Raw genomic sequence first — 26,652 nt, forward strand, 5'->3', positions numbered from 1 at the left:
TTAGGAAAGGAAGGCCAGCCGAGGATACTCCTGGCTGCCTCTACTGCAGTGTGTGTTGTGTGTTTGTCAGTGTAGTGCGTGTGTGTGAGGGAAGAAAGATTGGGCTCGTTACCTTAAATCAGGGGTGGACACCCCTGCCTTAAACAGTATAGTATCGATACATCCATCAGATACAGTAGTTATACTGTATCTGATACTGCTGCTGCCTATGGAGCTAGGGGTTAGGTTCTTTGTTTTTTAGCAGATAGATGACATAATATCTAATCAAATCTTCATCATCATCATTCAAAGTCTGACTTATGCACACATGTCAAACGTGGGTTAGTAAACTCATTATGGATTTCCATGAGAAATGAAAAGGCAATGCTTTGTTAAAATCTTAAACTTTGTAGGAAAAAAGATGTTTTAATTGCATAAGTCTGCTTAAACATTCAAAAACATTCAACATTGAGTGATGGCTTATGTCATTTTGTTGACGTTTATCAAATTATTAGTGGTGAATCTTTTTTTACCCCCCTCACACCAATTGGATGATTCAGACGATTCATATATTTTTTTTTAATTTATGCTAGTAAAAGAAGATAAAAGTGTAAATTCGTATTTATGCATTTAATTTCTTCAGCGTTCGGTCCTTAACACGTCATGATGAGCCAGTAGAACCATGTTATTTTCCCAACCAATCAGAGAGACAATAGTGAAAAATGTCTAATTAGCTGTAATGAAAGACAATTTTATTGAACTGCTTTAGTATATTGATTTTTAAAAATAAATATAAGGATAATAAGTATTACTTTTGAATTAATTTATATTAAATACATTTTGAATTGGAATATTATATTTTACATTAACATTTTTGGATTTTCAAGTATTTCAAAGTGTAAAAAGACCTGTTTGCTGAATATGCATGAAAACTATGGCTACAAGTTTTCCCTTCTTAAGTTACACATGACACAATTGCTATGTCATACAAAGGACTATTAAGGCCGCACTGAAAAGAAAGAAGTGGAAAAGGATTGAAAGAAAAGTAACAGTGTCCAAGGAATAAAGCTATAATAATAAAAGAAAACAATATTTAGGGCTACTTGAAATTACGACTTTAATCTCATAATAATATTTCATTACCGTTATATGTTTTTCCTTGAAAAAATAAGAGGCTTTTTTTCTTGTTACAGAAAATACGGTGGCTCCCGCACATTCACAATTCAGCATTCTCAATGATTTTTGGTCAAACTTTTTTTTTCCTGAAAATAGGCCATCTTTTTTCTACAGAAAGCACATCTCATTCAGCCTACTTCAGCAATAATTTATAAATACGTCATAATATAGGTAAAATGTACAGCATACATTTAAAAAGCTCACTATTTTTACATGTTGATGTCTCTATGCTTCACTGACAATGCTTTTTCGTCAAGTGTTGACATTTCGGACCTTAAAAGCAACATAGTGACTTAGAGATCATCTTACATTATTATTATTGATTAGTGGTGAGTGCCTATACATTTTATATGGGCTTAATAAGTGTGTGAGGCATATTTAAAGCTTAAACCTGGACTGTACATTTAGTATTTAGCTTGTTAGTTTCTGTCGTGAGTGAAAAATGGAAATTGAAAAGAGAAGGGGAGGGTGTTAGACCTGAATATCTAATCAAATAATTAACACAATCATTTTCATTGCAAATGTTGATCCAAAATCACAGGTCAATCTAGCAGGGTGGAGACCATGTGTGAAAAAAGACATTCCTATGGGCATCTCAATTACTTGCGGATCTTTGCCATTCGCTGGTGATTCCGGAATGTAACCCCCGCAGTACTGACTGTACAAGATGCTCCACCACTTAAGATTCGGAAAGCAGGCGACACTGCAGTGTGAACTCTCATTACAAAACAGCTATTCCACTGCTACGCCTTTCCATGTTGCCCCAAGCAAGTCTCTTAGTCACCGATTTACAGCACTACGTCCACAACGAGCAGAAAAACAGCAAAAATGATGCAGAGGAGAGCGCATCGGGAGAGAGAGAAGTCGCTGGTGTGATTGTTGTCGCACTGCACTAATATTATTGTAACGACAGGACAAGAAAAACAAAAAACGAGAGAAGAGCAGAAGAGAATCCATTCTACCCAGAGCTGGGGACCAAAGCACGAGTGCAAGGCTTATTAGTTTCTGATGGCCGGGCTTTCATTTGGCCAAAAGGTCAGCTATCTTTAAAGGTCACATTGCCATTCCTCCTCCATGCAAGCACGCAAAAAATACACAAAAGCCACATGAGCCAGTCCAGCTATATATATATATAAACCCACCCACACTAGAACAAATTATTCTACTACTACGGCAACACACACACACACTCATTTATATGGTGCCCTGGTCAGAACAAGGACCTGGCTCATTATTCTATCTCAGGATTTTTATTATCACCAACATATCCAGTGGAAATGACTCTTGAATGTCTATTGAGCTGTGTGTGTGTGTGTGTGTGTGTGTGTGTGTGTGTGTGTGTGTGTGTGTGTGTGTGTGCGCTATTTCTGTGGCCGTAGGGGAGTTACAGATCTGGCAAGATACATTTACTGGCTTCAGTGCATGTATTTTTTAATGTAAATTGTGGACGTCCTAATGAAAACAGACATATGTAAGTTGATGTGTAGAGAAAACATAAATAACAGGGTTAACAACAACTTTAAACTTGATTTAAGTTCAGTTGGATCCAAGTAAAACATCAGTAATAAAAATTGAATAAAATGGAAATGGCAAAACATAGAATGGAATAGTAATAATACCATTAAAATGGAATAGAAATATCACAATATATTAATGTATCCAAATATATTAAATAAAAGCTCTTTATGCTGTCATTATCCTTTCACTGGTCTCTGTGAAAAACACACAAACAAAAACTCACCAGTATCCAACTTTTTTCGGGCCTCATCCTCTTGCTTGCCCAGTTTGGCCTTGAGAGCTTCATCTGTCTTGGCTAAAAAAAAAAAAAAAGAACAAAGCAGAATTAGAAGAATTGCTCCTCACCACATCGCGCGCTTCAAATTCCGCAGCTCCATTTGCGCTTTTTCAAACATATTAATGAACAAATCAAGCAGTTTCGTGGTTGAATACGGCCAATTATAGACCAAAAAATATGCATTTTAAGCACAATGTATGAATTTTTGGCTTAAATTAACCATTTTCATGCATAAAAATGGCTAAATCAAATAAAATACAAATATAATGCATTAAAAAGACGATTAAAATTGTGAATGTAGTATTTTACACTGGTCACTAGGTGTCAGTAATTGTTCGGTGAGACAAGCAGCAGACTCGATTGCAGGTTTAAACTATTTCACAACAAGCACAATAATAACATAATAACAATCATAATAATAACACGGGCTACTGTTGTGTCCATAACCCACGATAAGCTAAAATTCAACTCTGAACCCCCAACGTCACTTTCTGTCCGACACCTATTGTGCTCCCCCCCGCGACACACACAAGCACAAATTTTATTTATGTCTTAAATGGCTTATTTTCTCTGATATCTACTATATCTACTATATTGGGTAAAAGGAATGTAAATCTGACTACATGGGTGTTATTTCATGTCTACAGGGCTCTAAAAATGTTACAAAAAACATTCAGAAGATTGTAAAACAGGTTTTCTATGCCACAACTAATATTCAATTTATAAATAAGGAATGCTACTTTGCAAAAATTCACTTATCACAGTCAGGTCTGGAGCAATCAACGATAGCTGGCAATAAAATATGTCCTGGAAAATGTGTTATTGTGTTTTATACTGGCTTTTCAATAATATGACAGAAGTACAGTATATAATTATGGACACACTTTCTGTTTTATCTAAATGTGAATTGCAGAGCATAGAAATCATCGTCATGCAGGCAGGAAGTGGTTTCCTGTCCTTGACGCCTGCATCTCTCACAGGTCTTTATCGCACTGGCATAATGAAACGCTTAATAAAAGAAAGAAAAGCCAGGCAAGCGGGAGTAAACACCCGTCTTTGCATCTGAAGCATCTCTCTTTATAAGCTGTTTTGTCTCCATGTTCTTTCTCCACCGCCCCAAATCATTAAAAAAATAATAATCAAGACGTTAAGCAACATTAAAAAAATATATACTGCTGTGCATGGCAGGACTATCAATACCTGCCTGTAAATTAATTACATTTCTGTTAGCGGTGCATCATTTATTTTGCGTGCGGAGGCCTCGGCGGAGCCATTCGGTGTTATTGCAATCTCGCCATTTGATGAGTGAGTTATGTAAAATTGAGTCTACAATATCATTACACTTAATGAGTTGAAACTTCGAGAAAGGACAGCGGGCGAGCACGGTATAAGCAGCAATGTTTTTGGGGGGAAGTTAACGATATGAGAGTGGGTGTAGCGCATATACAAAATGTATGCATTAGGGCACTGCTGTGGGAGTGGGACTGCGGATTGTTGCACTTTTACAGTTAGTTAGTTGGCTTTGTGTAAATGCCTCATTGCAAGTGAATTGCTCTATAGCTGCCAAGCAAACATGGTACATAAAAACACATACACAGCCTATACGTGAGTATGCGTGTGTGTGTGTGTGTGTGTGTGTGTGTGTGTGTGTGTGTGTGTGTGTGTGTGTGTGTGTGTGAGGCCAGAGGGTGAGCTCAAATCTGTGTGACTGCGCCGCTGGTTTTGTTCACTAATTGGCGTAGACAAAGAAGCCGTCACACTGCTGTTACAGCTGGTTAAGTCTGGAGGTTCCGCATCTTTACTAACAATGAATCTACATGGATGACTGAACCCTCGGCTACTTCCTTCACCCCGAGTGTGTGTGTGTGCGAATGCTTAAAGCAATTTAGCTTTCTTAGCTAACAAAGTTCAATATACTCCTAATTTAGCGATCATTTTTCCACATTGGAAATTATGAAAGTAGAAACAATCAAACTATACCCATTGTAAAACTGTCAGGCAGTGTTTTAAAGCTCCGCTGCTATGCAAAAGTGTCTCTTTAATGATGTTATAAGAGTAATACACTGCTGTATTGTATGTATTGTATGTATGTGTGCGGGACGATTGCAAATCCAATGAATCTGTCCCAGAAACCCAAAAATATGAACAAAAAATATATTTTATAGAGAAGACTTGTTTTGCGTGCATAAAACAATGTGAAATAATTAGGGCTGTTGCAAGATCTCGTGTCACAAGATCTCGTGAGATTAAAATGTAACAATTTTCTCATTCGAAAAAAAATGTTGCGTGGGCCTGGGACAATAATAAATTAATTAAGCACAGAATAAATGAAAATGAACTTGATCATTTTGCCGGACCCCAATATATTGCCATGTGTATGCGTGTGTTTTCCTCGTCTCTCGCCTCCAAACAGGCTGGAAGAGAGCCACTCTGTGTATTGCTTTCAGCACCTTGGAGCATTTATTCCATAGAACAACGACATGAATGGAGTGAGCCCCTTTGTCCGTCATACAGTCTCTTTGTCTTGGTAGGTGGAGGCGGGGCCGCTAAGAGTGTAATGTAGTAGAAATTAAATTAGTAGATTGCAATATCCATCCATCAATCTTCTATGCCGCTTATCCTCACTCGGGTCGCAGGTATGCTGGAGCCTATTCCAGCTGCCTTCGGGCGAGAGGCGGGGTACACCCTGGACTGGTCGTCAGTCAGTCTTTAATCAAATCTTTAATCCCGCAAATATGGCATTAAAGATTCAAGACTTACTTGAGACTTGCAAAACACTGATTGCGCCAACCTCTGCACTACTGTGGACCTCTGAGACTTATTTAAAATTAACAAAACATTCAGTCCTAACTTCCATGATAAAGACGTAATGTGAAGGAGCTTTTATGTTGTTTTGTTCAAGTGCAAAAATAATTAGGTACAGTGTCACCCAGGGGGAAGTACTGTAGCGCTATCTGGTATTAATTGTTCAGCCTTTGCGAAGGTCTGCGCTCAACTGAGCGCTTTCATTGCATCCAAGAATTTATTTTGCATGCACAGTTGTGTGTTAGTGTGAGAACACCTGTGTCTGAGTGTGTGTGTGTGTGTGCCTTGCTCGGGGCTACAGGGATGCAGGAAAGAGACAAGAGCAGTATTAGAGTTGTAATGTGGGAGAAAAAGGAGGGGTACAGGCGGATAGGAAAAAGGAAGAACTGACAACTGAGGAGGGACAAGCAAACAAGAGAGAAAAACATTGTCTATCCTCCACCTCCATCCCTTCATCCGTCCGCCAAAAGCCTCTCTCATCCGCTCTCCTTCTGTTTTTGCCCTCTACCCACCCCTCCTCGTGTTCCTCTCCTCGCTCATCTCTCCAGTACATCATGCCTGGGGGCCATAGCAGCAAATCAAACTGTTTATCCATCTCTCATCAGTTGCACTTGCCTCGCGGGGACCCACAGCCCCCTTCAAAACAATGAAAGTAGGCTCATCCGCTGAGCCAGGGATAGCGTTAAATTACATCAACATGAGATTATCTGCTAAAGCAAACACTGCTTGGACAAAAGTACAAGAGACACATCTCCCTGATCAATCAATTAAGCAATCAGGAGTTGAACTGCACGCTGTGAATTGTACTTAACCCCCCCCCCCCCCCCCCCAAAAAAAAAGCCTGAGACAAAAGGTGTATGGACTGATTCATTTTTTATTACAAATTCCATTGTGGCCTTCCTATTCTTCTTGCTAATGAGTGGTTCCGATCTGCTGGTGTAGCCATTGTGCTTTGTTCACGAAGTCTTCTCTGAAGAGTAAGGGATACCTTCAATCCTGTCGTCTGCAGGTTGTTGCTGATGACGCTAACAGTTGCTTAAGTGTCTTTCTTTACAGCTCTCACAATGTTTCTGTCAGTACCTGTAGATGCTTTCCTTGGTCTCCCTGTTTGACGTCTGTTACTTAGTACACCAGTGGTTTATTTCTTCTCCGATTTTCATGTTGTTTTCACCTCTAAACACAATCTACACAGGTCAAACGTATACTACCCAATCTGAAACTGAGTGTAGATATTCAGTGCTATTTACTGATTGAATAATCAATGTAATAGGACCTCCCTGGGCAACAAAACACACCTGTCAGTCACATCCTTTTCCTCACATGAAAAACAAAAGGTGCTATCTTCTATGTTGTGCATCTGATGCAGATGTAAATAAGATGTAAATAAGATGTAACCTTAATATAACCTTCAAGTATCCGGCTTGTGCCACTGAGAGCTTACCATATCAGTGCATGATGGAGCCACCTGCAAATGTTTTGTGCTGACGTTTGGAAGGCCGATGTCCGTGAATGCATCTCGCGTGTGAACGAGGAAGTGTTACATGGGTGGATAGAGGACGTGGAGACGGTGTGCAAGTTGGGGATGTTGGCACCGAGCACTGCTGTTGAGGTGTTAAGGTGTTAAGTAATAACGCGGCACTTTTCGCTGTCGGTAACAGTTGTCACGTTTGGAATAGTAATTAATTAGATTACCCGTTACTGTTTTCTAAAAACAGGTTAATATTTTTAACACCGGGGGACTCCCTACATTGTTGCGAATAAAATGTTTGTGAAATATGCTGAAAGGTGTGGGGGTTGCACTCACTTTTATACCACCATGTAAAAAGGTCTCTGCAGGTTTCAACAAGTGAAATTTAAGACTTTTTAAAGACCACAATTAATACAATTTAAGGCCCGTTTCTCAACCATACTGACGAAAAAATAGACATGAAGGAAAAGTCGGAGGACCAGAATTACTTGCAAGGTATATGAATTTAATCCCAGCTTTTTCCACATTGGAATACCAAATGCTTAATCATCCAAAACATCTTATACGAGTATTTCAACTTTGCTGTGGGCTTTCATTACGTTTTCTCTGCTGCTATGCTCCGCTCTGGCCAGGCTGCACAGGTACTCAAAAATGTTTATATTTAAAAGCGAGACTGAAATGTATGCATTTGTTTGAAATAATTATTATAAAATAAAAATAATTTTATGAAAAAAAGACATTTTATGAGATTTTAAGAGAATTTTAGACATTTTAAGGCCTTAAATTCGAATGACTGGAGTTTAGACTTTTTAAGACTCCGAGGATACCCTGATGTACGTGTCATGACCAGGGGTTCTCACATGGTCTCCTGGGACCCACATTTTCCAATTTTTTTTAGTTGCGACCTCCTCTTTTTTTTAAAGGGGACCTGTGGACCTTATACTAATTTTCGGGCCTTTGTATTGAGTTCTGGACTCCTATAGAGCAGCTTACACACGATAACACACACAGAAAGCTTTCTAGATCTTCCAGACTCTGCACCTCTTCCTGCAGTGTTTCCTGCCTCCCGCCCAAACAGTCTGTGCAATTTACTCCACCCCCGAGCCCTCCTTCAGGTACGCCTCGCACTGAGCGCACTCCGCTGTGATTGGTTACACTCCCAACTGCTCCCGAGGACTTCCGGAAAGCTGCCAAACCCCTTTTGTCCGATTACTTACACAAAATAAACACAGTTAGGACACTGATACATTGTTACTTATAGCTTGCTCTACTGACTCTTCAACACGACCAAGTAACTTTGGAAAGGCGTCAGACTTCAGCAACAGTTTGGCGGATAGTCCAGCTTCGTATTGGCCCATGTTCACAAAACAATCCCGAGTGAAATGCCGTTGACAGATGAGCATATTTTGCTCTTGCTGGCCGGGAATCAGCAACTCCAACCACTTCTGCCTCATGCTTGCCTCTTTAGGCAAACCCCAACAAACACTTCCTACATGATGAACAGAGCAGAGCGAAGCAGAACGGGGGGAGGGCATGCCTACAGTGTTTGCCTGGGCATGTCCATATAAGGACATAACTGTAACATTACAACAGTGATTTATTTGAATAGGAAATTTGGAAACTAATGTTTCCTAACGTTTCAGTGCTTAAAAAAAAAAAAAGAGGTATGTTTCTCTTCAATGGACGGCTTTGTTACAAAGGCAGCTACACGCACACCTCAGCAAGCAAATGTCCTGACTGAGTCCATACTGAACATGTTGGTGACGGACATGAGACCCCTGTACATGGTGGGTGATGAAGGGTTTAAAGAGATGAATAAACAGTTCAACCTGGATTATCATGACAACTACCTACCAGGCAGATCCCACTTCACCACATTGATGGACAAGTGCTTGATGCCAAAGACAAATTAAGGAAAGAAAAACCTAAAAAATATTTATTTTTGTGTTGTTTAGGCAAGTGCCTTTTCCTTTTATTACTCAGCTGTTTGCACTTTATGCTACACAGTTAAACAAGTATTTATTGCTACAAGCATATTTCATTAAAGGTTTAATGAACTATCATCTTAATTGTCTTCATTTTTAGTTAGCACAACCCTAAACACTTCAAAATGATGGTTATATAAGAGCAGCTCCATGCTGCTGCGATAAGCTGAATGTTTTACATTCAATTTACATATGATAGATACTATATTCCAGAAGCTTTCCAAAAATGTCATTATAAACACAAAATAAAACAGCCAAGGCAGAAAGGAGAGATAAAAGAAGAAAAATAAGAAAATAGAATACGAATAAATAAATAAATGCGGAACAGTTAAAATTTGTAGTGCAATAATACATAAAAATAATAAATAAAAATAATAATATTAATATATAATAATAATAATACAAAATACGGTAAAAAGTCCAGTGCTGTGTGTTTTTTTTTCCATCTGATTAGTCGACTAATCAAAAAAAATAATCGGTCGACTATCAAAATAATCGTTTGAGGCAGCCCTAATGAACAAGTCAAGCGCTCTTTTTCTGTGACGTGCTGCAAACGGCCTGTCGGAACCTCCCCTGATCTCGTTTGTAAACAACCATGTCAATCATGTGGGACTTCTCACTGTTTCAGAGGAGGACATTTCGCCAAATGCTCCAAATGCTCTGCAAACATTCCGTAATGAGGGAAAAAAAAACATCAAGCTTCAAAACGTCAAACCTTATCAGCCAGCACCAGCATTGTTACGACACCCAGGGCACAGGGCTTGTTCCTATCGCCGCGAGCTTTGACAAGTGCAGAAAAATTTGCCAGAGACGACGCAGGAGCTAAAGGGATCTGTTATTTCATCGTGGAAATTATGCCACGGGATAACCACCCCTTTACCATCGCTGAAGATAACAGCTTTTGTCAGGTAGACAACCCCGTGGAGTCACGCTTTGTACTTCTAGGCAGCCGCTATTTTTTTTTTTTTTTATGCTTTGTTAATAGTCGGGATGCCATGATATTTGGTCAGGACAAATCTACAGGTACAATTGGTCAAATCCAACTTTGAGTCGTTCTTACCTCCAGGTGTGCACAAACTACAGTTAAATGCAAATTTAAAAAATAATAGATATAAGAAGTTATTGTTTATCGGTATCGGTCTTGAGGAGCAGGAAGTTATTGTTATATTGTGCATCCCTAGTCCCCACACACCAGTTGAGAATCACTGGTCATGACGGCGTGCAAAATGTATGCCAAGCAGCATGAGAGAACATGGCTGCACCCTTGAAAGAATATTTCCTTGCATCTTAGTGTCTCCAGTTCATTACGTGATAATTCCGTGATGGACTTTTATTAAGGTAGGTAATCAACGGTCAGGGGACAGGAGAGGCATTTCACTTCATTTAGTCTCTGTTCCATCTGTTCTGTGAAAGGGGAGGAGCATGTCATCATCAGGTGATGTGTAATTACAGCTCGGGGGAAGCTGGCGGCTGTGTCGCTTGCAGGAGATGTGAACGCGAGTGAAAAAGGCAGGTTGCCATGATTCACAAACTCCTTCTTTTCCTCCTTTCTCCACTGCTCTTCCCTTGGCAGGATTAGCAGGGTCTTGTTGGAGCGTGGGGGGGGGATGTAATAAAGCTCCCACCAGGTGGAATTGGGCCATTATCAGCCAGGAGATGGATGGGCCGTGTAGGGCCGGCAGGGGCCACGCACACGCTCGCAATTTAGATTCAATAAACTGGCAAAGCAAGAACCCCAATCTGATTTATCTCTTTACACGCTGCCAATGCTCGCTGCTGCGATGCTGATTCCCTATTACCGCGCAGAGAGGGACTATTCATTGGACGTCGGAGAGGCTTGTCGTACAGGGGGTGGGGGAGGCCCCCTGGGACCACAGCAAAACAGATACAGTGCAAGGTTAATACGTTTATGTGCAGATAAGCAATTAAATGTAAAGCTGAGTTATTAAGAAACGATTGGGGGGAGAAAACGGGAAGGATACAGTCTGTATTGGAAGAGATATTATAGAGCTGGAAAGGCGAGTGAACAACAAAAGAGCAGCATCCAGCCCACGTTTTGCCAAGCACTCAATACGACATGTGAAAACTAGCCTGCTGAGGTCAGCTCAACAGTTATTCACTTAGCTCGCATGTATGCACGTCTCCGTGTCTGAATGCAAAAGGGCACGTGTTGGCGTACATGACTACGAACGCGCAAAACATCCAGTTTGAGTGTGTGGCTGGTGGCTGGCGGCAGTGGGTGTCGTGGGCTCCAGCCGCCAATCAAAGCAAAGCGCGAAAGGAAGCGAGATAAGCAGAATATTAGAGGCCGCGTGCCGCCATTGGAAAAATGTCCCGTCCAATCAGTCGCACACTTTACAGCCGAGCGTGACGTGAGGGGGGGGGCCGTCAAAAATAATAAAAGAGATGGTGATGTACAGGAAGAGAGTGAGAGTGACAATGAGGCTGAAGCTGTTCATTAAAAGAATACTAAACTATCTACTGCATGAGTATCATTTACAGATCCCACAGAAGCAAAAGAGCATCTTCTTCAAGCGTCCAGATGCACACCTCTCTGCTGGCCTCAATGAGTAGTAACACTCACTACAACCACTAGGTGGCACACTACACAGGCAACATGAGTGGGTGGCTTCAGCCTAGGTCTGGCTGGAATGCATTCTGAATGTTTTATCTGCTCATCATGAGGCTATATATACATAAAAAAGACAACATTCCACAAGACATTTCACACATAAACAGCTCAGACGTTGAGATAAAACCCACCAATTAGAGATGGCTTAAATGAAGCAGAGGCAGAAAACAAGGTTGACCCGCTGACCTCAACTTGCCAACATGAATGCACAGTTAAACAAAATATACTGTATACTGTATGCATACTGTAAACACTGGGAAACACTGGGATTGGCGGGGGTTTTAATTTGTGTTGGCCCAATACTTGAAACGTTTACTTCTTTCAGTAGATCAATTAAAAAAGTCAAACTCTTATACTCTATGAATTCAATAAATAGAGTGAAACAGTCCAATATATTTTCTGTGTATCGTAATTATTTTGATGATTGTAGCTTGTAGTTAATACAAACCCAAATTCATTTAACAGAATTTGAACTCCTGAAATCAAGTAATTAATTTATTAAGTTATGTGTGCGTGTGTGTGTGTGTGTGTGTGTGTGTGTAGAGCAGCAGCAATTAATTGATGAATCGATGATTTATCAATTATCCTATTAATCGACCGGAATTAATTAAAAAAGCAACTATTTTGATATGCAGTATCGTTTGTTGGATTTCAAAATGTAAATATCCTCTTATTTCAGCCTCTCAAATGTGAACATTTCAAAAATGGCTAACTGAACTAAAATATAAGGCATTCATAAAACGCATTCAAAAATGCTGTGAATGATATGTAGTATTCTACGCCGGTCACTAGATGTCAGTAATGTTGCAGTAATGCTCGGTGAGACACACCAGCACAGCACCAGACTTCATTACTGGAACAACAGGCTTTTATTGCAGGTTTGACTACCTCACAACAGGAACAATAATCACAAATAAAAAGCCAGAATAAAAACGAGCTACTTTTGTGGTTGTAAACAACGCCAAGCTAAAACTCAACTCCGAACCCCCTGTCTGCCACTCACTTTGCTCCACACACGAGCACAAGTCTTATTTATGTCTTTAATGGTTTGTTTACTCTTATTTTGTCAACTATATTTGGTAATACAAGTTTAAATGTTACTATAGGGGTGTTATTTCATGTCCAGAGGGCTCTAATAATGTTAAAAAACATATTTAAAAGGTTGTAAATAGGTTTTGTATGGTCTAACTACAAAAATATTCCATTTACAAATAAGGAATCCTACTTTGTAAAAATGCACTTATCATGCTTGGGTCTGGAACCAATTAACCACAATAAACATGGGATTACTGTATATCTTTTTTCATTATTGAAGGTATGAAACTATATGCCATAAACGAGAAGCCCTTTGGAGCCCTTTTAGAAACGCATGGTCGTTGATCACAACATGACATCCTATAATCTTCAATAACTTTAGGATTCGGGGATTGATCCACCCAGTCCTAAAACAGAATTATATGTACTATAAAAGTATATCAACAACCAGACATCAGGTCAGTATAGAAGCCCGTTTCCGCCATTGGGAAAAAAAACAACCTAATGGTGTGCCCTGCGACTGGCTGGCGACCAGTCCAAGGTGTATCCCGCTTGTCGCCCGAAGTCAGCTGGGACAGGCTCCAGCATGCCCCCGCGACCCTAATGAGGAGAAGCGGCATAGAAGATGGATGGATGGAAATCCTAATGGTAAGTAATCAATTATGATTTCAAAAGTCAAAATTACAAGATAAAAAGTCATAATTATGAGCTAAAAGTTGAAATTCCAAAATAAAAAGTCATAATTATGAGATAAAAACTCATAATGATGAGATAAAAAGTTGAAATGTTGAGATACAAACTGCATGCGCCGAGTGCCACGTGACAACGGCTCCAGTGAAGAAGGCCGCACATGCGCCGTTTGTATCTCATGTTTGGACCTATGGAAACAAGCTCCCATAGGTCAGTGACAGCTAAAAGGAAAAAAATCATGAAAACTGAAGAAAGAGGTGTTGCAATATCTCATATACTGTTACACACACACAATGATGCATTTTTATATTTTGCTACTACGTAAATCAACAGATGACAGCATTGAATAAGTTTGTTGTTTTTTTTCCACTGGGTAATTTTGATGGAGATGCAAAGGTTTTTCAGAATCTCTGATAAAGAAAAGTTCTCGCTGTGGATTAATCCAATGTATCCCTCTATTCCCCCTATGGGATACAATAATAGCATGTATTCAGCTCAGCATGTCCACCGCATGTCTGCGGTATTTTTGTGGCACATCACTACTACAATTTGAGGAAATATGGAAAAAAACACTGAACTTTTTTTTTTTTTCTAAGAATTGCTACCAAATTGTCTTAAGAACATGTTGCATTACACACCCTTCCTTTCCTTCAGGTACACCAGGAAGTCAGGGGTTGAGAGCAGGTATCATTACCAAGCAAGTGACGGCAGGGTTACATGTGTGTGGGTGTCTCCGGGCCCGGGACTTGAGACCTGCCCTTTGGACGAGGAGTGGCAGCCCCTGACCTGAGAGGCATGGCGGCCCTGGACGCTGGGCCAATGAGGACAAGCGGAGGGAAAAGTGGGGAGGAGCAGAGAAGCCTCCAGCGGTCAGCGAGATCACAGAGGGAAGTTACTCGGAGGACTGCGCAGCACACACACAAACAACACACACGCATGGACGTCCACACATGCTCAAACACACAAACGCACCACACAAGCCTGAGGCGAAAAGCTAACAACAAAGCTTCCATAATATCGCCACCAGGTCAAAGCCAGTTCAAGCTTGAAGCGCCAGTATGGAAACACGGTGTGTAAATTGCCTTTGTAGGGCTCACCCACGATATGAAAACGTTACATTAGTCAGAGCGTCTTGTGTGTGCGTGCGTCTTCTAATTGGCTTGCTGGGGAGGGTGTGGACGCCTTTCACATCCAGGCTGAAGTTGTGCTAGGAGAACTTTGCTAAGTGCATATCGCAGGTCTTGAGAGGGCAATCAGAGCAAATCCATAATGCAGGGATCACTCGGTGAAATATTAAAGCATCCCGCGGCCTCGGGATGACATCTCACCCTCCACTTCAACCCCCGTCATGTTTCCACACGCTACTTCCTCTTTGTTATGCCTCTGATTTCTTTTTTTAATCTCTCATCTCATTTATGTCCTTCAAATGTTCCTTTTTCCTCTTCAAAAACACCCCTTCTTCCTTCTTGGCATCTGTTTTCTTCACTCTTTGGACTGGATAGTGTGCTCCATTAATACAAAATAAAAAAAACAAGGTACAAGGAACATATTTGGCTATTCATGCTAGGCCAGACTACCTGTTAAAAAGAGGTTTAAAACGTGGCGTGTTTGGCATGGTTCCACGTTGCTACAAGAAGCAAGCGTACTGCTGAACATGCAAAGGTCAACTTGCAGGATTTTAGGGTTAAAGATGCTCATTGTGATCATCTTGTTTTAAAAAATAAGCTGCTCGCCAAGGTTGTTCAACATGAATTATATTTTTAAAATGCACATTTAATACAGTGGACCTCACCGTTTGAACACTGCCATGCATGACGTCATGTAAGATGAAAGGGTTTCTGCATGTTTACATTTTTCCTTTTTAATTGCAACTCCCATTCAAAGTAGCGCAGCTTCTACAATATGCATTGTCACTGTCATTGTCATTGAGTTAATGAAAGTAAGATACAGTGGAGTTTTTGTGTTTTAAAGTGCTTCACTTTTTTTTACACTTCTGTTTTATTGTGTTCATGGCGGAACTGAACTTGCTTCCTGGATTAATCGGAAAAAATTGTGGATTACAGTCGTCACTCGCTACATTGTGGTTCGAACATTGCGCCCTCATTCTATAGCCTTTTTTTCACAAAGTACTATATTAATAAATGGTTGCTGTTTCGTGGTTCAATAGGGCATATTATTCTTTTTTTTAAACATGCATATTTTAGCAAGTTGTACTTATTCCTGTTGTAAATTTAGGATTTTCAAGCATAAAATGGCTAAATGAACAAAGTAAATGAACTAAAATACAAATACAATGCAGAAGAAGCATTTTAATTGTGAATGTGCTTTTCTACATTGGCCACTCGGTGTCGGTGTTTGGTGAGACAAGCGCGGTACGAGTGTACAGCCATTCAAAGCCGCCGTTATGAGATGAGATGAGACAATGAGACAATAGCCACCGCAGGAAGTAGGCTGTCCAGAAAAAAACAACAAGGAACCACTAACGTGTGACTATACAGTACAGGCCAAACGTTTAGACACACCTTCTCATTCAATGCATTTTCTTTATTTTCATGACTATTTACATTGTAGATTCTCAAAACTAGGAATGAAAACATGGGATTATGTACTGCATTTCACAAAAAGTGTGAAATAACTCTAAATACTGTATGTCTTATATTTTAGATTCCTCAACTTAGACACCCTTTTTTGATAGCGCTGAAAACCCTTGGTGTTCTCTCAGTGAGTCACCTGAAATGGTTTTCACTTCACAGGTGTGCCTTGTCAGGGTTACTTGCCTTATTAACGCGGTTTTGACCATCAGTTGTGTTGTATGTGTGTGTCCAAACTTTTGGCCTGTACTGTAGGTATCTTATTTATGTCTAATATGTCTTATTTTCTCTGATTATGTATACGATATTGGGTAATACAAATGTAAATGTGACTATATGGGAGTTATTTCATGTCTAGAGGGCTCCAATAATGTTAAAACCCATATTTAGAAGGTCATAAACTACAAAAATATTCAATTCATTAATACTGAACCCTACTTCACGGAAATTCACTGATTGCAATCGAGTCTGGCACCGCAATAAACGAGGGACGATTATAGTTTCTTTTTTAATATGCAGTATTATACAATTGAAATTCTAAGCGCGAAGTGGCGAGGGACGACTGTAATCACACCCCTCTAAAGACTCCTTTTCAAGAAAGGTATCTATTGGAGACTTTTAGAGACTGACACCAAAACCTGCATCACTCTTCTCAGAGCTGCGGGTGCTGCTGTGGGCCCCTCCCTCATCTCTAAGCACTCACAGGTCAGTTCAGTCTTGTTTGTGACAAGTTCATTTGTTTTGCTTTTCATACTTTTTACTCACTTTTTGTCTCTTCCACAACGGTTTTCCTCTCTCCTACAGGGTCCGTTAGAATTACATGCACATGCATCAAGGCCAGTTATGCAAATTGGACGATGACGTAATTACGTCAACTTTCCACACACACACACACACACTAATTATTATTAACCGTTTATAACGGTTAATTGGTTCCACACCCAACCGTGATAAGTGAATTTCCGCAAAGTAGGGTTTAATATTAATAAATTAAATATTTTCGTAGTTAGAGCATAGAAAACCTGTTTATGCCTTCTGATACATTTATGTACCATTATTAAAGTCCTGTAGACATGAAATAACACACCTATAGTCTATGTCCAGGTCCAAATAAGAGTTAAAAAAATGTCTTTGCATTTCTTGACCAAGAAGCACATGCGAAAGGCAGAGAACATGAGGTCACACACCCTTCAACTATGTGTTTACGACGCCACATCAACCTAATGCGAGATGGCTCAGCCAGCTGTTCGCTTCACTCTGATCTGTTTCTTCACTCTCCGTGTCCTCTTGGCCCTCCCGACCTCACTTGTGAGTAAACAAGATATCACATGTCGGTCGTTTTTGTCTTTTAAGCTTCTCTGTCAAAGTGTGCAGAAATAAAATACATTTTACTTTGTGCATTTGTCAGGTTACAACAGCCACTGTGGATTATACGCACAATGACCAAAAGTGCATGGGTGTAGATGACCACAAAGTATCCCACGAGGCATCCTCTAATTGTGTATGATACTGTAGACCATAAAAGTTTCTCAACAAAACAGGATTCAATAAAAACTGTTATTTGAATGAGATGAAACTACAAGAGGAAAAAGTAGAATAAGCATTGCAATTTTACTGTGTGTGTTCACTTATTCTGGGGTGAACGCACTTGATTGCACTGTTGAATGGCGGAGAATAAGCCCAGCTCCCCCTGCTGAAAGCCTGTTGGATCCCATTGTGAGGGCACAGCACTGAGTATATGTGTCTTGTGTGGTAGCGGCGTGGGGTGCGACTAAGACCATCAGAACCCCCCGCACATGAAAGGTAAACTGGGGCAGCTAATCGCCATAATATGACACAAGGAGGCTGAGAAGAAGAAGGGGCGGGGGGCGGCCACTTAGAAGAAGAGAAAAGGCAGGAGAGGCTCTGGCTGTGTCAGTGGGGCTCAGCTCAACTGACCACATTACAGGAACAAACACACACTGCAACAACACGGGCTTGGTGGTCTCCGACGCCGCCTGGACTGCTCTTTTTTTGGTGTGGGCGTCATGGAAGGCTCTTCGTGCACGCATTCAACCATTTTTTCCAAACAAAAAAAAAAAGATAAATAAATAAAAGAGTGCATATTTGAAACCCAAAGATAGTCTGTGGGGGACATTTTTGAATAAGTCACATGCCCAAGAAGTTTCTTATTATTTATGTTTCTTTCCATAAGTATGTTATTTATCATTAATTTATATGTATATGTTGTGATATTATGGGAACAGATGCTCTATTTTATGTGTGTTGGAGTTCCAGGGAGGAAACACATTTCTAATATTGGCAATCTGAGATGAGATTTGTATCTGAACACGCGGAATTGGATTCACTGTAGTAAATCTAAATTGCTGTCAAATCTTGTCTGGATCATGTCTGGATTAGATTATTTTAGATGTATTAAATTTGTAATATTTGTCTTACATTATTTTAATAATAATAATAATAGCAATAATAATAATAATTCATATTACTATTAATAGGTATTTAAACAAGAACTTTGTTTTATTTTCATTATCAGTTTATGAATATTTTTAAATCATTTTATTTATTTTTTTTACAATGATTAATTGATTTTTATTACTATTTAATAAATGAATTTGTTTTGATACTTTATTATGACTTTGCTACTGTACTCATTTATTATTATCTTAATTATAAAAATTGCTGTTAAAGCTAAAACGTCAGACTGGTGTGAGTGTGATGAGAGAGAGACATTGTTGAAGCACAGAGAGGGAGAGAGAAAGCAGAGATTGGACAAATGACAGGGCCCCCCCACCCCCCCCCAGTCCTCCTCCCGAGAAGATCTCTCATCCCTCCCTCCCCTTTCCCTCCTCGTCTCTTAATGCTTATTTTCATCGCTTTGCTTAAAATATTGATAATCAATTAGCGCTACGTCTGTTTTCACTGCAAGAACGGGTGTCGCGGTCTATCACTCTGTCAGGGCCAATCAGCGGCGCTCATTCAAAGTTCATCTTTTTCCTTGGCTGGCTCTGTGCCTTTGGAGGAGTCATTATGGCGGTGAACATAGCCTGAGGTGCAATCACCTATTCTCTTTCATTACCGGGGAGATGGAGAAGGTGAGAGAGATTATTAGAACTTTGGAATGATCACAAAGCTCCACGCCGCCTGTCAGATCCCCCCTACGTGTAATTCATCTGGCCTCGCTACCCCCCTCCATCCCTCCTCCTGCTCCCTTAGCCAGGGGTTTGGCCACAGACATTATTCATGAACATCTGCAGTGTGCTGAATATTCGTCAGCCTTTGCTGTGATGAAAAGGGAGCTGCCCCTTTAGACTTGGAAATTAACATGCCGGCGCAGAGATTACGGACGTTTCATGGCGAGACCAGTCACCGCTGCTGCTGCTGGTCCAGGCAGGGCTCAAATGGGTTACAACGCAGCAAGATTACTGCAATTTTCCTGACTTTGCGGATTATTCTAAGTGTGATTTCGAGTTTATTTACATTTTGCAAGTTGGTGGTTATCATTTGTGACATGCGGGAGCAGCGACCACATTTATTAAAAGGACAGGCCCTTATTACATGCTGAATCTACCTGCGTAGGTTTTGAATATGTACATTATTGGAGTATTCCTATAGATTTCTATGATAAATTGTGGTCGTTATCATTAGGAACTGTTGAGGGGCAATCGCATTACAGTCATTCCGTGACTCGGCTATGTTGCGCATGTCAATGGTCAACTGTGCCATGCCCTGGCCCACCTCTCCAAGTGTACCAAACTTGAGCACTCACACTAGCCAAACATGCCAGACTTTAGGTGTTAAGTGGGTCCAAGCACAGTACGAATGTCAAACTCTCTTCTTTTTAACATTTCAAAGCTGAGCAGTATGATGAAGCCCCACATTCAACGGGGATTACATTCCGGGACCACTGGCAAACGGTTAACAAACCCAACTAATTAATAGGCCAATAAAAATGTCTATTTTTGACACACGGCACCCTCCTTCCTAATCCTCCTGCTTGCTTGACTTTAATGTCCTCCTCCGATTTCGGATCAACATTTGCAGTGAAATGAGATTCAGTTCCAGAAGCCTCCTCTTTTCTTTTCAGTCGCCATTGATCCCTCGCAACACAATCCAGGTTAATGCCTCACACAATTATTAAAAGTATTTAAAGTATAAAATGTGTAGGTACTCACCACTAACAAATGATATATTATACATTACATACGCATACATTACATTATATAATGTAAGATGATCAATGAACAGATGGATTCAGAGTCTCAGTGTAGCTTTAGTCTGGTTGTCAGGCTAGCGCTAGCGAAGATGTTTGTCAAAGTCTACATCAGGGGTCACCAACACAGTGCCTGCGGGCACCAGGTAGCCACCCACGACCACATGAGGTGCCCACAGGCCTGCTTTTTTTCATTCAGGTTTTCAGTTAATAATGTGAGAACACTAAAAAGACAAGTATTCTGAAACATAAAATGTGAGTTGTGGATACCAGCATTTTGTGAATGTTTTGGTAAAACAAGCATATTTGATTTGTTTGGGTTGAAATAAGGTATGAAAATCATTTCTACAAAAATGAGTAGTTCGTGGCCATTTTCATTTTCTAAAAGTAGCTCTCACAAGAAAAAACGTTGGTGACCCCTAGTCTACATAATCCGCATGGCTTGTCTGCTGTAATTCCAGTAACGATTTAACTAACTTAACTTGTCTTCACCTCGCTGTAAGTTACGAGGCCGGGTTGTCATGTTTCATTTTTGCGCCTCACAGCAACCATGGTCCGTTCCCGGACGACCAAACAATGCGCAAAATCTCAACGCTTGATGAAAAAACATTATAAGTGAAGAAAAAAGATATAAACATGTAAAAAAATCTGCTGTGCATTTGACCTGTATTTTACATATTTATAAATTATTACCGATTTAGGGTGAATAGGATGTATTTTCTGCTGAAAAAATTGCCTATTTTTGGAGGGTCACAGATGTTGAATTGTGAATATGCGGAGATCCACTGTAATGAAAGTTGTTTTTTTTTTTTTTTGATGCATTTAAAAATACTGTGAGACCCTTGGGTGAGCAGAAAATGGGCTGCATTTCTTTGTTAATAAAGATTTTCATACAATGCGGACACGCTAATACAAAAATCAGTATTGAGCGCACTGATTCATTATTTTGCTGTCAGAATCAATGACATTTTCACAAAACCTTTCAATGACTTTTTAAATAGTTGTTTAAATTAAACAATTTTTATTAAGACTTGTTTTTTTTTTCCAATTATACACTACAGTGGAACCTCGGTGAGCGTCGTTATTTCGTTCCAGAAGGTCTGACTATAAACAAAACGGACGTTAACCGAATCAAATTTACCCATAAGAAATAGTGTAAATCCAATTCATTTGTCCCAGAAAGCCAAAATTGTTAACACTAAACACGTTTTTATAGTTTTACATTTAAAGTTTGACATTCAGAAAACAATTCAAAATGCATACACATACAAATAAATGATGACTTAAAGGGATAAATGAACATTTGTCGTGTCAAAGATAGTGCTTGCTTAGCAAAACAAACTTTTGCGTCTCACAGCACAGAGCTATGGCGCATTCAGGGACAGCCGAAACAAGTGTGAAATCTCAACGCTTGTCGAAAAAACATCTACCAGTGAAGCTTCAAGACTTCAACATGTAACAATTTTCAATGTTGTGTGCTTTATATTTTACCTGTATTACCTCGTATTTTGGAATCAAATTATGGAATGGATCGAGTAGGGAACTCAAACAAAGCACTAAGATGAACGATTTCAAGGAACAATACCAGCAGTTGATGTTTGCAACAGAAGGGAGAAGAGTCTTGAAATTGTTCTGTCTATCTGTATTTATTATTACTTATTTTTTATTATACTGATTATTATATATGATTATTATTTATTATCATTGTGAGAAAACACTGACATTACCACATTGATACGTTACTTATCACTTTTGTATGTATTAAAAAGATCACATGAAATACAGGAAGTGAAGAAATGTACTGCAACAGATGTAAAATGGATGGATGGGGGGTAGGATTAAATAAGCTTTGCTTCTTCCTACTCCTTTTGGACATGTGGAACTGCGAATTGTACCATTCCATTGTATGCATGTTCAAATAAAATTAAACCATTACCATATTTTTTGACTATTACCGACCGTCAATGAGTGGTGTTTTGAGAAAATCTTTTTTTTTTTTTAAATAATGTGTGAATCTTGAATCGCGACTGTGCGGGGATCCACTGTATTGTTGAGAAGGGGCCACCTTTTGCTTACATAACAACAATTCACACCTGAAGGACCGAGCCAAAAACGTTTCCCACTAAACTCTCATTACACCCCCTTCACCTGGGCTTTTCATTTTCTCCTGTCTCCGCATGAAAATGCAGGCAGACAACGGAGACTATTCCTCTCTCACGCCACAACTGGAGGGCAGCCAAGCCTCCTTCCCTGCCTTTCTCTCTTGTTGACTAGATGCGCTTTCACCCACTGATGCTTTTGTGACGGTGCCAAGCCTCCCAGAGAAATTGGTTAAAGCGGGACAGCAAAGCCTTTACCTCTAGATTCTAAAGAGGCATCACTGTACATCCTTTGGCCTAAATATTGGAAGCCAAAAGTTTTTTACTTGCAAAAGAATATCAGGCATTTGGCCAAGATCTTGTATTGATGATGGCCAGAGTTAGATAAATGTAATGGAAAATCTCAATAAGGTTAAGGTCTGGTCTCGTACGGTAAGTGGAGCTCTGGTGTCAGGTTATGCTTGAAGGTGGTTCATCCTTTGGAATCAGTGTAGACAAAAAAGCCACAAAAAAAAAAGCCAGATCAACTCCCACTTTTAATAATTTGAGTATTTGCTGATGGCTTGTGTGATGCCAGTTCCAACTGTTGACTTCCGAGGTTCTGCTGAATTAATTTAAAAAGTGATGGGCAAAGTCCTACCTAAAGAGCTCATAATGTCTTATGAAGGTACTGAGTGTTATTGTGCTGAACTACATGCAAATATAATATATAATGCAGACTTGCTTGTATTGACGATGGGAGCCGAACAGGTCAAGGTCTGGACATATGATACTGCCACATGACTTCATTCACTATTGGAAATCCCAAGAACCCTCACATTATGATCATTAAATTTGACAATGATGGAAAAACTGACTCATTCTGCACCATTTAGGTAGGTCACATAACATATGAAATGTGCGAACAAAGCCAGCTCAGAAATCAAGTGAAGAGAGAAGAAAGAAGCTTTCATTGGACTTTAGAGCATTCTGACAAAGCAAGCAAGTAGGACTTGGCGCTGACTGTAAATGATGAGAGAAAGTTGACTCTAGTAGTGGATCCCGAATGCGTTCTGGCAGTTTTGTCGGGGGGTTTGAACTGCTCAGTGGCAGGGTGGGAATGGCGATGACTCCCATCTCTTTCATCTCAAAACCGCCGGCGTACGCCCATGCACACTCCTTGGTTGAGGAAAAGGGGAGTGTGTAGCGTGTCCAGTTTTTGAAACACTCGTCAAAACAGAACAAAGAAATAACAAAAAGGGTGAAAAGTAGAAGAGGGATGGATGCAGAAGTAGCATGCCAGGAGAGGCTAATCGCTAAAAGGACTCATTCATTCCAGGAGATATGATCAAACTTCCAATGTCTAAAACTGATATTGATATCAGTGCGTGAGTGAGCCCTCATTATACTGCGCCGAGCTCCACAGAGCAACAAAGCTTGCTATCAGTATGTCTGCGGTTTTGAAAGTTTTGCCTTCAGATTGCAAAAAGGCTAAATTTGCTTTGATTTTAAAGCCCTATTTACAAATATGCAGGGGTCGGGGGTGGTGGTGGCAGGAGGGGGGGGGGTCTTTCTTCAATACTTGTGATCAAATAACACACCCCAGTAAGAATCACTTGGAGTCACACAGTGTGATGCAGCAAAATACACTAAGTCCCCAACTAACGAACACAATTGGTTCCAGACGACCGTTCTTAAGTCGGGGAAAAGGTAATATTACCAATGATATAGGTACTACATGTACGTGTATACATATACAGTATATGCGTATGTATGTAAATATGAGTTTGGATGCAGTAGTAATATTAAACGAGGATAATTTAATGAAAAAAACAATAATAAAAATGATATAATAATACGTAATGATAAATGTTATTTACCTTTGAAGAGGAGTGGTCGAGCATACATCGTTGGTGGTAGTGGTGGAGCAGGAGAAGGAATTATTGAAGAAAGGACAAATCTTCATCGTCGTTAGACTCCTTTTTTTTAATGATAGTGGATGCCATTGGTACAGAAGTCTTCACATGTTCCATAATCCCTTTGTAAATTGTTCCTATGGTTTAGCGATTCACTCCATAAGCGCGCGCTACATTAGCCATTTTCTTGCCACCGTCCAACTTCCTGATGATGGCCACCTTCGTTTCCATAGAAATTGCTTGACGTTTCCTGCCACTACTACTAGCACTTGCACTCGATTTATCAGCCATGATAACGACTAACAAACGTCTTTGTAAAGTATCGAATAGGGTACAAACGGCGTGCTCCGAGATGTTATCAGCGACAAGTGCAGCGACGAACTGAGAAAGATCGCGTGAGAGGGATGCTGCTACCCACCATTCGTAGCGGCGGAATGGCGCACAATACAAAAATAGCACCTTTGTATTTCGAAAAAATTGAAATGACAAAATATGGCAATTTTCGAAAAAAATCATGAAAAAAATAGACCAGTCGGCTTGTGTTCGTATCTACGAGTGTTCGCACGTCGGATGTTCGTTAGTACGGTACTTACTGTAGTGTAATTAGAAGCGATTGAATTACTCCAGAGTTGAATACTTTGCATCATTTTACTTTGGATTCTTTTTTTTTTTTTTTTTTAATTATATGGATACATTGAAATGATTTTAATGAATATTTTAATTGACTATTTTGCAAACAGTGCTTATGTGAAATGCATCCACAAATGATAACCGTTATGACAAATAAGGTGCATATCGAGCATCTCTTGTATGAACATTTTATATCATGACTATTATAAATTTATGACATTATCACAACATATTAATTTGCTGAAAATATGTCTGCACTTGTAATGTAGTCTGGTCTTATTAAGTGCAAAAATATCCTGATATCGTCAATTGATCATGTATAGCAAAATATCACCGTAACGCACATACGCTGACTTATTATGTTTATTTAATTATGCTCACGACTTATTAGATGCAGTGGCCAACACATTTTTGACAGTAAATCTCTAAGGCGATATACCACAGTAAATATGACAATTACATTTTGAAACATTGCGATAACTGTATGCCATTTTCTCCCTAATGCCATTCCTCCCTTTTGTTTCTCCTAACTGCAATCAAATCTGTTTACCTCGGCAACCTACAACGCCGAATCCAGATAAAAACAACAACTATGCATTCATCTAAAACTTTCCTCCCATAAAGCGTGAAAAAGCAAGCTTGTAAGATGTGTGAAGAGGGATTGGTAGAATAAAAGACGCCTCTCTGGTAAAGTAGCAGAGCTTTATCCCCTCTGATCCCTTCTACCTCGTTCTGCTCGCTGCGTTGTATTTTCTTTTTCAATTTGCAGGATTTGTTGCTGTATGTCTGACAGCGAGGAGGACGAGGTAGAAAATTCATCTTTATCCAGCTTTTTGTTGCGTTTGCTCCTCCTTGACAATGCGCGGCAGTTAATTAGTCGGCCAGTTTGGTTCCAAGCTTTTTTTGCCAGGTGCCCCCATTTGCCAACTTTTCGCCTTTTGTTCCTGCCACACAATACCGCCCACTCGCCCGCAGTGTCGTTCTCTCTCTCTCTCTCTCTCTCCTCCCTGCCTCACACCCACACAGGGCGTTACACAATCTATCCAAATGTGCTTCCATTTAAAACCCCATTAGCCAGTCCCTGTTGTTTTGTTCCACGCAATTAAAAGAACAGGCCCTTCATCACAACTCTTCGCTTCTTTTTTTGTCATTTGCTCGCCCTTCTGCTGTGGTTCCGAGGAGTTACTGCGAGCAAGGCCACCTCCGCTTGCCTTAATTCCTCAGGTTTTGTTTGCATATAGGCTTAGACTGGTCCCATTTGAAAGGGCCCAGTGCCATGCTTTATCCTTAAGCCTTGGCTATTTTAAAGAGGTAGACTGCACTGCAGTCAGACAGCATGACAAATGTTCAAGAGCACTTGCAATGATACCTTCCTAAGTACTAACGCACTTAAAGGAGGTTTCAAAAACTTGGAAGTCTTTTGTTTCTGTAATGACTAGCTTGTCAAGTCCGTTGGTAATTTCAGGCTCTAGCCTTCTTCTGTGCAAGCGTGCCCGCCTGCCCGCCCTGCAGGGGGGCCTCAGTTCAAAGGAGAGCAGAGGTAAATGAGAGACAAGGGCTAGTAGTGACCACCAGGTCACTAATAGTTGCGGTGTCAACAGAAACGTCACTGATGATATCATTTATTACATTTTGACTAATCTACGTCCTTCAAGAAGT

At 40.0% G+C, this 26,652-nt stretch overlaps 1 protein-coding gene across 3 annotated transcripts in view; it reads right to left on the reverse strand.

Moving 5' to 3' along the window:
• Window positions 1-26,652, reverse strand: part of rsrc1 (arginine/serine-rich coiled-coil 1) — a 169,436-nt gene that overhangs the window by 34,207 nt on the left and 108,577 nt on the right. For all 3 annotated transcript variants that reach the window (XM_054795190.1, XM_054795189.1, XM_054795188.1), the window contains exon 7: window positions 2,897-2,968. In XM_054795190.1, the coding sequence (XP_054651165.1) occupies window positions 2,897-2,968 (72 nt within the window). The remainder of the gene's footprint in view (window positions 1-2,896; window positions 2,969-26,652) is intronic.

The sequence above is a fragment of the Dunckerocampus dactyliophorus genome, chromosome 12 (genome assembly GCF_027744805.1).
Source record: "Dunckerocampus dactyliophorus isolate RoL2022-P2 chromosome 12, RoL_Ddac_1.1, whole genome shotgun sequence".
Taxonomy (NCBI): Eukaryota; Metazoa; Chordata; class Actinopteri; order Syngnathiformes; family Syngnathidae; genus Dunckerocampus; species Dunckerocampus dactyliophorus.